Source organism: Eupeodes corollae, chromosome 3 (assembly GCF_945859685.1).
Source record: "Eupeodes corollae chromosome 3, idEupCoro1.1, whole genome shotgun sequence".
NCBI classification, from domain to species: domain Eukaryota; kingdom Metazoa; phylum Arthropoda; class Insecta; order Diptera; family Syrphidae; genus Eupeodes; species Eupeodes corollae.
This window is the reverse complement of record NC_079149.1, coordinates 30,020,119-30,032,956: the sequence shown is the minus strand read 5'-3', so window position 1 is coordinate 30,032,956 and position 12,838 is coordinate 30,020,119. Positions and strand designations below refer to the sequence as shown.

At 32.5% G+C, this 12,838-nt stretch overlaps 1 protein-coding gene across 2 annotated transcripts; it reads left to right on the top strand.

Annotated features, from left to right (window-relative positions):
• Positions 1 to 621: 621 nt before the first annotated feature.
• LOC129951147 (uncharacterized) lies at positions 622 to 1,892 on the top strand. 2 transcript variants are annotated; one of them, XM_056063161.1, is made up of 4 exons: positions 622 to 925; positions 1,002 to 1,131; positions 1,217 to 1,543; positions 1,650 to 1,892. In XM_056063161.1, the coding sequence occupies exons 1-4, from the start codon at positions 757 to 759 to the stop codon at positions 1,819 to 1,821; spliced, it is 798 nt and encodes a 265-aa protein (XP_055919136.1). In that variant the 5' UTR covers positions 622 to 756; the 3' UTR covers positions 1,822 to 1,892. The 2 variants fall into 2 exon arrangements, with proteins under 2 accessions (XP_055919136.1, XP_055919135.1); XM_056063160.1 differs by having other exon boundaries at positions 1,211 to 1,543; positions 1,650 to 1,863.
• The last annotated feature ends 10,946 nt before the right edge of the window (positions 1,893 to 12,838 follow it).

Genomic DNA, 12,838 nt, shown 5'->3' with positions numbered 1-12,838 from the left:
GTCCTTGCTTAAGCTTAAGTTTTGTATTGATTTTAAAATTATTTTTTAGAAAAAGTGTAAACACGAGCTGCGCGTAATTTAAGCGATACGCAAATAAATTGTTGGCTGTCGTGTATACAATTTTCCCTCGCAAAGTTTCTCTATCTCGCACATTGGGAACGTACACAGTTATTACAAGTTTCCCTCGGAATTATTTTCTATCGGGAACAAATTTTCCAAGGAAATTGAGCTGTAGTTGCATAGAATTTTTGTTGGAGAGATATTTGTTTCCAGTGACAAAAAAGAGAAAAATTCTGAGGGAAATCAAATTTCCAGGGAAATTCACGATAGGCCCCAGTGAAGACAAAAATTGTAATAAGTGCAATCTGTAAATTCACTTTGAAAAAGTTTTCTAATTATTTAACTACCCTCAAAATATAATTCAATCAGTATTTTTAAAAATAACTTTACTTTTGCGCCTCACTGTATCTGCTATACACAAGTTCTTTTTTCTTGTGATTCAATTTAAAACTTGATTAAAATGCGCATGTATTCTCTCTTGGGTTAAAAAAGACGCACAACGGTAATAAAAACAAAGAACACATACATTTCTATCACGTCGACGGATGCGATTATTGCGATGGCCGATGAAACGTTTCGGTCTTACATTGCGAGTAAATACATGACGGCGTCATGGAAAATTATGTTTTTAGTCTTGAAGTCGATACGCGCTCAGAAGGTTCACAATCACATTCACAGTCGTAGTAGTATTTCAAAATGCATAATTCAGTTTCAGATATTTCAAGTGAAATGAGTTTTGAAGAAAAATTAATCACAGCGATACAAAATCATACCTGTCTTTATAATAAGCAATCACTCTCGTATCGAAAAAAATCAATCAAAAGGAATGCATGGTATAAAGTGGCAGAAGATGTGGGAACCGATGGTAAATATTATTTTCTTTTATTGTTGGTGTTGTTGTTGTTGTTTATGTGAAAATATGCATTTTTACCTGTTTAAAGTAAATGAATGTCGACATCGTTGGCGATCTCTTCGTGACCGATATGTGAGGGAAGTAAGATCCAAATCAAAAAATTGCAAATGGAAATATATGAGTCTTCTTTCATTTCTCAATCCTCAGTTAAATTCACGGTAATTTTGATTTAAATTTTTTATATTTTAATTTTTCTTTTCTTATTTATTATTATGTATCAATAATTTGTTTACCTAGAAACAGTAGTTATGACAATAGCAGTATAACGATAACGGATGACGATGACGACGACGACGACGACGTAGGGTCGTGTAGTAATAACTCAGGATTAAATACTACTATCGCTCATGAAGAGAACAAAACATATCCGAAGGAAGAATGTTCGGAAACGCCAATTTCGAAATTGGACGAAGAGAAGGTGGTAGTAGATCTAGAAGAACCAACGCAGGTAGTGATAGAAGATTCGGATGTAGAAATCGACGAAATATCATCATCAAATCCTATGGCATTCGTTCAGTTTATAAATGATGAAAAGAAAAGCAGAACTGATTCGGTAGATTTGGATGAAAGGTTGGTTTTACTTTATGGTAACGCAAAATTTTCAAATTCAATCAATTTAGTGTTATCAAGCCAAATTCAATTATTAAAGACTAATGCAATGATTTTTTAAAACCAGGTTTGAAGTTAATCATCCGGAGATAAATAATCCAATAAGAAGTCGAAATGAAAACTATTACAAAACTCTTGATAGTTATATGCTTCAGCTGCCTTTGAATGTGCAAGATGATCTAAAAATAGAAATACTCAATAGAGTTTATTGTGAAGTAAAAAGTTTGAAACCTTTTTAAACAAAACCAAAGTAAATAGAAATGTCTTTTTCTTTAAACTAAAACATTATCAAAATGTCAGGTTGTTTTCGTAATATAGAGTAGACTATTGGTACTGTTAAATCGTTATTCTGTAATCATCGGGCATTTGTTTATTTCTCGAGTTAATTTATTCCGGTTCAAACTAAAATTGAAAATTAATTAGTTGTTCTTTTTTTAAAATTTTGTTGAAGGATGTAACTTATGATCGTTTTAGGAGGAACAGAATTTTGTTTTATTGACCTAAATTTTTGTTGTTTTGATTCTTACACTTTGTTTTAGCATAGGAAGTGCGCACTTTTCATTTTTGGTCTGAGAGCCAACGTCCAAACTTTTTGTTAACTGAAACAATCTTTTGTGTTTTCAAGTTACAAAATCCTTAATTAAAATAGAGTCTGGGTTATAATATGATTACTTAATTAATTCGAGAATAAACTTAAAAATGGCAAACCGGGAAAAGTTCAATTTAAGCATGTGCTTGGATTGACATTTAGTAAATTAAGAAAATCGATAAGCAAGGAAAAAAAATAATACAGGGTGGATATAATAATTTTAACGGGTATGTTTACACCTGACATCTGCTAATAACCATCAATTGTTTGTGTATAAATGTTTATTAGTTTTATATACCAAAGTAGGTATTGTAAAAGTTTACAATAAAAATATGTTCAAAAAAATTAAATTTGTTATTGAACTCTCAGGTTGATGAGAAAATTTTCACTTAAGTCTAGAATTGATATAAAAGGGTAAAAAATGTCAAACATCTTTAGAACAATCGCCTTTCTGATGATTTGCTGCTTTGCTGTTAATGAATACACAATTCCTGCGGAATGTTTGCAAGCCTGCTTAATTTTTTTTTATTAAACATAAAAATTAAAAATTTTAGAGGTAGTAAAATAAAATTAAAAAAGGAACATTACTTTTCAAAATAAAATTGTCACTTTAAAATTAATTCAGACTTTAAAATCTAAGTTTAAAATATATCATTTTTAAAATGAGAATATTTAAAAAAAACAATCTAGACATCGTAGTTTTTTTTTTCCGGCGTACTTTGCATCAACGCATCTTATTTTCATTTTATGATCGCAAATCTAAAATAAGGCGTTTTTATTTCTAATTTGTTCGTACATGACTTAACATTTAACTTACCAGCATTAGGGTAGGATGGTATAAGAGTGCGCACTTTAGACAAAACATCAAATAAAATAATAACAAACAGAATTTTTCCATTTTTTTTAAAATTATTTTTTTACTTTATTATTTAAGTAACGAAAAAAACTTAAAACTAGTAACAAAAAAAAATTAATTCATTAGTTATAAACAAAAAATCATAATAGTATATTTGCGCACTCTTATTCATGGTATTGCGTAAGAGTGCGCAGCTTGATTTGTAAGAGTGCGCGGGAGCTATTTATCACAAAAATCGCAAATGAAAATGCCTGTCTTAAAATAAACAGTGCATTTTTCGTGCCACCATTCCTTGCATGACGAACATTCTATCCAGTCATCGACTAAAGGTTCGGAGTAAATTTCCAGACATCCTGGACAGTTCCATTTGCTTCTAGTTGGCGTTATGTTTGGCTTTTTATTTTTTGTCGAATTTGTCTTTGCTTTCTTTTCGGTAGGAATTGATTCTTCCAGCTGCTGCTTAAATGGAGAGCTGCTTATTATGTCAGATCTTTTTTTCTTTCTGTTTGACTTTATAAGATCACCACGGGGTAGGGGTGCTACTTCGAATACCGATAAAAAGGGATCGTTTATTGATTCGGATCCGCTAGGCTTATTTGTGAGTGGGCCAATGACTAATTCTGCAGCATTGTCCACAGGATCAATTGATAGGTAAAACATAGGCTCTAAGGCTGATGTACTAGGTACTGTCTCAGCTGGCTCCAGAATTGGTGAAAAGTTCCCATCTTCTGGTGGTAAGATTGGTGAAGTGTTTCTTATCCCAGCGGATTCTACGACAGATGGTGTGAGTGTATCGGCATTAGATGTTGCTTGCTCTTCCGGAAGCGGCCTTTCCGTTACAGTTGTGGGTAAGAAATCCTCTTCTGTAAAAACATCGTGATTATATAGACAAATTCCAGTCACTTTGAAGCAGAGTTGTAAAAACTGCAGTTAATTGACTAAAAAGACTAATTTTCTTAAGTATTTTAACTTACAAAAAGACTTTAACTGTAATCCGGGCAGTCGCAGTCAGTACTAATATTTTAACAGTGCAGTTAATGCAAGCAGTTAATTGACTAAAAGTTAATTAACTGCAGTACTTTTTAACTGGTTTTAGTCTTTTAGTCACTTAAAAGTCTTCAGGGTCAGTTTTGGTTTTAGTCAATAAGTCTTTTAACTGCAGTTAATTAACTTTAAGTTATAATGGAGTAATTAAAATGAAACTCTAAATGAAACTATACTTTCGTTTTAACAAATTAATTATCTCTCTTTATTGAAGCTTCTATTCACAACGGCGGTTGGTTTTTCAGCTCTTCTTTTTTCAAGTATAAAAGTATAAGAATAGCTTAAGGCTCATATTACATTTAACATTTCTTAGTAAAATAAATTAGTAACAAATAACATTATATAGTACAAATAAATACATTACAAAGTTAATTAACTTTTTTTTAGTCTTTTAACTAAAATACTTAGACAAAAAAAAAAAGTCGACCACTGACTCATTTATTCATGGAACTTATCATTCAAATTTTTGTTGTAATTTTTTTTAAGGATTTTAAAATGTGTATCTTTAATGAATGCTTAAAAAAATCTAAAAATCATACAGGTGATAGAAATACATATTGTAGAAAATTTTAAAATGCGTTCAAAATTTCATACTAAAAACGTGAAAGTATTTGTTGGCTTAATATTTTTATCGAAGCAAATTAACAGAAAATGAGCAAAAATCATAAATCATGTTGGTGGGAGGGAGATAGTCTTCGAAGACGGCGGAGTGTGTGGGATACAAAAATACATACATACATACATACATAGGTACCTAGGTACATAATGCATTAAATTTTTATTTATACAAAAATTTTTAACATTTATTAAGCATGATATGCGTTTGTTGCAAAAGGCAACATTTTAAATCGGGCACATTGCTTTTTGCATATGCCATGATGCATGTGGCATTTGGCATGTTGCATTTGACATGTGGCGTGTTCCGTGTGGCATGTGGCAAGTGGCGAGTTCCATGGTGTGTTTCATATTTGTTTTGTACTTAATGATTATAAAAATTTATAATTGATTTGTTTAATTTGAAAAAAATGTCCAAATGTAAAATAAAAATACAAAAATACATTATATAAATAAATGAAACGAAAACAATTTATATGTGGATATCATAAATGTTGAAAATCTATTCCATAAATTAGCAAAAATAATAGAACTCGCAATTGTACCTTTGACTTATTTATTTACCTTAGAAAAAATACAAAAAAACGAAGACTTTAAATTTCGTATTTTCTTCCGCTCATGTGGTCTCGTCAAACAAAAAGAATCAAAATCGAAACAGCCAAGATCGTTGGACCAATTTTTGTATTTTCCTTCTTTCTCTGGTAAGTTTTGTCGCTTTTCCTCATATCAGCTGGAGGTTCAAAAGTTCGCTGCTTGGTGGCGTTTTTGATGTGGTGGCAGTATTGCCAACAATAAATAAATAAATAAATAAAACATTGCAAAAACACAACAAAAGTTAATTCATAGAATTAAAACAAATTAAAAAATAAAGGAAAAATTCTTTAATTCTTCCTTTATTTTAATTTTTAGAGGAGTTAACTTTCAGGAGCATCATTTTGAAAATTGGTGTCTGAAAGTGCTCGCCTAGGAGCATTCAACAACCCCTCAATCGAAAATAAGCGCTCTACAGCCGCCGATGATGGTACCGGAGTATTATATTTTATAAATGCTTTTTTTTTATATTTGGGTATTTATTTAGATTTTCCAGTGATGTTGATTGCTGAGCAAGGTAGAGGTCAACATTTTCATTTCGTTCAGTCATGTTACTGAATGAAGCATTTTCTACATCAGCTGTAAGTTTTATTAATGAATGTTAGTTTTTAAATCAATAATTTTTAATACTTTCCAAAAGTATTTTATTTTAATTTTTATTTTCCTTTATTTTATACAAAAAAATAGTACATCGGCAGGAATGAAAAAGATGACTTTTCTTCTCGACTTCCACTTTTTGAATGCCCTCGTTATTTCAATTTCTTTTGAATCAAATACAACGAGCTATCCTATTGGGAGATAGAACGAGCGATCTCATTGGTCGGATAGTTCGGATCCTTTTTGACAGTTCGAATTCGAAACAAAAATAATAGGACATTTACATGAGTCAATTTTCATATCATATTACTATAGTGTTACATCATATTAATTATTATGGTGTTACAAATTATATGAAATCTAAATTTTAAATGTTACCTGGCACGAAAAAATCGAAGTACGAATTTTCGGGTGCTGCTGAAGTTTTTTGTTTGTGAATATCTTTAGAAGCAAGGTCGTTGGTTTTAGATCATACCATAGAGCTCACTTCACAAATTTTCGGTTCTTTAAAATTAGGATTTAAAGCCGAAATCCACCTCAGCTTAACAGAGGGACATAATACTGATGCAACGATGGCATCATTAACTTGTGGTGATAACTCGAAGTATTCTTTGAATCTTTTCACCAAAGAACTTTCTAATTGTGTTAAAATTTCCATCGGAATAATCCTTTAAATTGGTATTTAATTGCAATTTTCTCAGATTGGTCCTAATGGTTGCCAAAGTTGGTAGCAAAAATCCAAAAGCATACCTTTTTCATGCTGGAGAAATTCAATAGCTTCGGCAATGGGTTGCAGTATTATGGAAAACTCTTCCAAATACTGAAATTCTACATCAAAAAAGCTTTGTACTCCCAACTTTTGACACAAGTCGTTGATCTTATTTTTGTGCTTTAACAAATCACGTACGGAATCGTACAACGAATTCCATCTTGTCACTACAGGAAATTTCAGTTGTGATCCTAAAGTTCCAATGATTTCCTCTGAGGTTTTTGGCCTATTAACCTTATGCCAAAGGTTTGTACATTTTTGCATTATCTTTGGAATATAAATTATGTTATTTTTTATTAGCTTACAGACAGGTTGCGAAAGAAAACGCGAGTTGTCTGATACCTTTTGTTGTCAAGCCATAAAACATCCCGTCAACCATCCTGATATATTTACATAGGTCTTGCTCCATTTATTTTGTAAAAGTTTTGTCAAACCTTCCCAGTTTTGTGGCCGGTTTCAAGGACTTTAGTCTTTTTCTGAGCGTAGAGTCCGAAATTTCAAGTGATCGGCCCCAGACCTCTTACTTTCCCCTTGTTGTATACGAATTCGGACCTCTTCAATTACTGATCAAGGCACAATTTTCGCTCAGATGTCCTTTGCCTTCTAGACATCCTGAAAATAATTAAAATCTTCTTTAAACTAAAAAAAAAAAAAAAACTTACCATGTCGTATAAGAGTGCGCACGCGTACTCATCCATGATAACTAAACTTACCTGTTACTCTAATGTTTTATTTGTTTTCGCCTTTTTAACAATCTGTACTTTGTTTATAGTTTTAACTTAAAGTTTGACTGAAAATTAAATTCGTTTTATTAAAAAAATCAACAAAAAAAAGAGCTCAAAAATTAAAACCTACCTAGCACCTCTGTTTACGATCACATTTTGATGACATTTCAACAGATGGCCAACCTAACTAAGAACTCTCCAAAATGAGTGCATTCAGTCGTCTTTGCCTTCTCAAATTGTAGTAGATTGCTTTGCGCACTCTTATCGACCGCGCACTCTTAGACCATCCTACCCTACATTAAGGCTAAAATTTAATTTACGATTATAAAATAAGACCTTTTCTTGAGCAGGCGCTACTATGTTTATGTTGGTTCCATCGACGCACATAACAACGCTCAGAAAACTAGCCTTGGAAAAAAAACTCCCCTTTGCTTCTATCGTTACAACGTCATCCATATACAGCTTAATACACTTGTTAAATTATTTTCTATCTAAGATGTTTAACACTTTTTTGAGATTTGTAGAAAATTTCGAATGTGCTATTGCGATCTTAAAATCATTGCTAGTGCCAAGCTAATAGCCACCTTCAGCCAAAAATCCTAACAACGCACATTGCTGTCATCGATATTGATAACACATCTGGCTCCAGCTCTGCTTCAAGTTCTTTCAACACGTATTTGAAGGCGTCTTTGTTGAGCCTGAAGTTCTTTCTAAATCTCCAACAGATATCATGTGGAAAAATTAAAGTAATTGGAGTTGAATACTTACAAAGTTGCATCCAAATCAAAGGGATTGCATGTGTTCCTAAGTCGTCTTATTCGTATTTTCATCTCCTGTTGCTGCACTGCCTCTTTATCAACTGCAGCAATAACAATTCCAATGGTATCCATTTATAAAAACAACTAAAAAATTCAAAATTCAAATTTAGTTTAACAAACAAAAGACAATTATGAATTTGACTGAATGAATCTGACAGAAAGGACAGTGCCGCCAGGCCATTAATAAACATACTCATTTGGGAATTTTTCAATCGAAAAATTTCTCCAAAGGTATCTTGTGATAGACATGATTGAATTTATATGTTTCACCAATACTATTTTTTGTAAAATTAACACAGGTTTTATCAGTCATCTCTCTTAAATCTAGGAAATCTGTGTGGCAGGTCCTCTGTTTCAATGCAAACCCACCAGACTTCAGTTTGTTTTGAAAATAATATGAAGTCTTTTTGCTTCCGAAAATTTAAATATACATTTGTACTTGCAGTTTTCATAGCATGGTTGTTTCATCTTTCTTCTACTATCTACCCCTTTACACTTCTATATTTCAGCCCTGTGTTTCTTAGTTTTTTGCTTGATTCCTTTTCATCAAGATAATACTGAGTGAAGTGCCAGTATTGATATAAAGAGAAAGCACAAAAGCTTTGTGGAACATCTAAGTTTTTTATTATACAAAAAATAGCAAAAAAAAGACAAAGAAATAAAAACGCAATCCACTTTGTAAGAAATCTTTTGAACTGTATTTTAGTCATAAGACTTGATGTATTCTCGATCGTACAATCATTTAATTAGATATTTGACTTGAAAATATTGTAGCTCATTTGTGGAATGTATTTGATATTTGTAATAGGTTTGTTTCCTTCAAGTGTCGAATTGTCCTCTCTCCGTAAATTCGATTCTTTTTGTACTTGTACTTTCGTACATTAAGTTTGATGTCCATTTTTCGGAATTTTTATCTTCTTTGCTCTTTTATTGGGTGGACACAAAAAGCATCTTTTTCTATTCAGCAGTTTTGAAGACTGCTCTAATGCTCGTCCTACTGGTAGACTTCGGTTGTAGTATCTCTCCTTCAAGTGCGGCTCACACAACATTTGTGGTAGTCCTTAAAAAAAAACCTCATCTTTGGGGTCTTTTTTTTACTGCTACTAATACATACACTTTTGAATTATATCTCGGTCTCAAAAAGTGATAAAATAGCTTCATGGTTGGACTTAAAAATAGATGAGTAAAATATTAAGGCCAAAAAAGCGTCAAGCTCTTGTGGAGTATTTCCTTATAAAATTTGCTAACTTCACATTTGTAGGCAAACGCCGGGCCAAGAGTATTGTTTGCAAAAAAATGTATCACAACTTTCGTAGATTTTGAAGTTTCGATGTTTATTCTCTGTTTAAAAACAAATAAATAACAAGTGTTAATATTAAAATAAAATACTCACTATTTTTAGCAAATTGCGGTAGGCGGCTCCTGCTCCGGTCGGAGTTCTTACAAAAAGTGCAAAATTATGCCAAGCGAAAGTAGTACCACATAAAAGTAAAAAATATAAGATGTATTCCTACATTGAAGGCTCGCGCCAATTTATCTGTCAATTGAAAAGATCTGCTTGATCGACCGAAGCAGAACTACCTTCCGAACCATAAAGATCTGTTTACATTAGCATTGTTTGATTATTTAACAATCAATCTACTTTTTTATATCTTCATCAAATATTTTTTGGAATGCCATCGAACCGTTTAATAGAATTTGAGCGCGAAGTCGTGCAAGGTAATCGAATTATGTTATGGCTCTTAGCGCGGGAGTTTTCTGGAGGTGGTGTTTTTGCTGATTTGAATTTATTTTTTCCATAGAAATATCCACTACTACTACAGATAATTCTCCGTTAGACTCATGGTCACACAAATATCTTCAATAAAAAAAAGTAGTCACTGAAAAAAAAGTTACGGAAATATATTGATGGTTTCATGGAACCCAGGTAGTCTTTGTAACTACCGTAAGACAGACGACCGTTCCCTCTTCAAAAACTTCGGCATACTGCAGAAATGAACATTGAAGCACAGCCAGCTGCATTTAAGTACTTTCTTTTTATTACCTTTATTTAATTTTTGTATAATCTATATGGTCAGCATTTTATTCCTCTTTATAACTTATCTTAATGACTATAACAGGAAATGGCATCAAATGAAATTTCAATTGTGAAATATGAATTTGATTCTTTTTCTTTTGTTTGCAATTAAAAGTGAATTCAAAAATTCTATTGGTATTTTCTGTGGTTATAATCTATGTATATATTTATATATATTATTATATTATATTATAAATTTTTTTAGGATTACCATATCTACTAAATAAAGATATGTAGGTAGTATATTTTAATAGCAGACTACGGATTATTAACTTGCTTATTGCCATTTTCGGCTGATTTCAGGAATTTCAACAATGAACGAATCTTGAAGTTGGTTGCGGCTTTGTTGGTTTGGTAAAAATATACGTCTATGAACTCCCCGAAGCTTTCGCATGGCTGTGAGTACGCTATGTTGAAAGTTAGTTCAAGGGCAACCAACCTTAGGAAAAACGTTAAATAGCATAGAAAATAATATTCATTCTTTGAATTTGAGCCGAAATAATTTTGTTTTTAGCAATAATCAGAAATATAAGTGAACGTCAAAGGGTTTCCACTTCTGTGGGCTCTAGAATTGAAATGAAAGTCTGTAAGCTCAAAAATTATTGTTGATTATCGTTAAATTTTTCCTAATTCTCAACTTTCCACTTCAATCGATTGTAAACAAAAAGAACCAATTAAATTGAGTCCTTTCTTAAATTCTAAAAACCCCCGTTGTTCGTTTTTCTTCATAATATAATAGAGAGACACTCCTCTATCTAATCTGGTTTTTTGTGTAATTCTATCTTCCATATTCCATTCTTTAATTATTGTTGATTATCGTTTAATTTTTCCTCATTCTCAACTCTCCACTTCATCGATTGTAAAAAAAAAAAAAACCGATTAAATTGAATCATCTCTACACCTCTCAAAGGTGCTGTTGTTCGTTCCTTCATACTTTCGTATGAGTCTATCTGTTGAAATAAAAGAAAAAGTTTACAACAAAGTATAAAGTATTTTATTGAGCAAATAAATGTAAGTGACTTGTTAGTTGAAGAAAAGATTTGAAAAGAGTGATGAGATAGATATAATGAGACAGATACAATTTGCTTTGATAAAAATAAAATGCACACTAGGTGCGTTCCATGTTTGTGTGATGTGTTTCATGGGGATGTGTTCTATTGGATGCGTTCGACAATGTTTTATTAAACACTATTTTCTATTTTTCATTCTTTAATTATTGTTGATTATCGTTCATTTTTTCCTCATTCTCACCACTGCAATGAAAGGATTTAAAAAAGGGTTGAAATTGAATCATCTCCACGCCTCTTAATTGCTTCTTGGCAATGTGGTACGGCTTGTGATAAAGCTGGTTAAGCCGTTCCCAGGCCTTAAATTCCTTAAATATGAGTATTTATAGGCTGTAGACACCTCCGGTTTGGATGACAGCTTTGAATCTGTCTCTGAAACTCAACCAATCGGACAGAGCTCCTCCAAACTTCCCCCATGTAGGCCTTAGGTCATGCTGCTCCATTGGAAGTGTAAGGCTTACGTTGACCTGTGGGGTATTTCCGTTTCCACTTCCTGTGGTAGGTCCTGCTGTATTCTGGCCATCCTCGGCTGTCTTACGCAAATGCTGGCGTAAGATTTCAGCTGTCTCGTAATACTCCTCCATCAATTCCTCCAGTTCCATTAGAGCTTCCTTTTCTGCGGTTTCCACTAGGGCCCGGAACTGCTCGTTGGCCTTCTCCCATAACTAACAGCCTGTCACTTCGCAGTAGTATTCCATCTCGGGATGATGTGGTCGCCTCCTGCGATTTTGTTGACTGGAATAGCTTGTGTCCCAACTCCTGGCTTTGTTTTCCAGCGGTTTTCCAAGACTCCTTCTTTTTGTTTGCAGATAGATTTGCTTCTGCAAATTTTTTATCAGCCATCTCTTCTATTAATTTTGCTCCGAATTCTTAAAATGATTTATTTTTAATTATTATTTTCTACTTTTCACAGTGTAAAACACTTTTTTGTTTTACACTGTGTAGTGTGTTTCCTCGCTTGCTAATTGGATGCAACTAACTAGAGGACAAAATTTGCACCGATCGTCGCATCTGTCGTTCTCGTTCGCCGCGGTGTAACATTTCCAATGTGAAGAGTGCAAACTTTGGTACCAAAAGTGAGAGCTATATAGCTGCATTTAGGAATGTTTATATTTATGAAGTAAGATCTGTTTATGTTTATCGATGAAGTTAAGATCTGTTAATAAGAATTACAAAAACCTTAGTTTCGGGAACAAGAATACAAATACATGTATTTAGGTATAAACATTTTGTTTTTGTTCATGATCTGCAAAGCAAAATAGCACATCTGCATAACAAGTGTATGGTTGATCTTTCTAGGCTTAAGAATGTTCTTTGAGTGTTGATTCTAAAGTTTGTCAAACTTGTATCTTGGTGCTGTTTTATGTCCTAAATTATGATGTCTGATTATTATTATAATTAAATCCGAATCTATATATACAGTACAGGACAAAATAAAGTACGCACCGATGTAATTTTTGTGTTGGTGCTATAATGGATGACAAATAATAAGCTAATAATAAAAAAAC

Coding starts and splice junctions, on each gene's coding strand:
- LOC129951147 (XM_056063160.1), top strand. CDS start 757: ATGCATAATTCAGTTTCAGATATTTCAAGTGAAATGAGTTTTGAAGAA. Junction 926..1,001: donor AGAAGATGTGGGAACCGATG/GTAAATATTATT, acceptor ACCTGTTTAAAG/TAAATGAATGTCGACATCGT. Junction 1,132..1,210: donor AATCCTCAGTTAAATTCACG/GTAATTTTGATT, acceptor TTGTTTACCTAG/AAACAGTAGTTATGACAATA.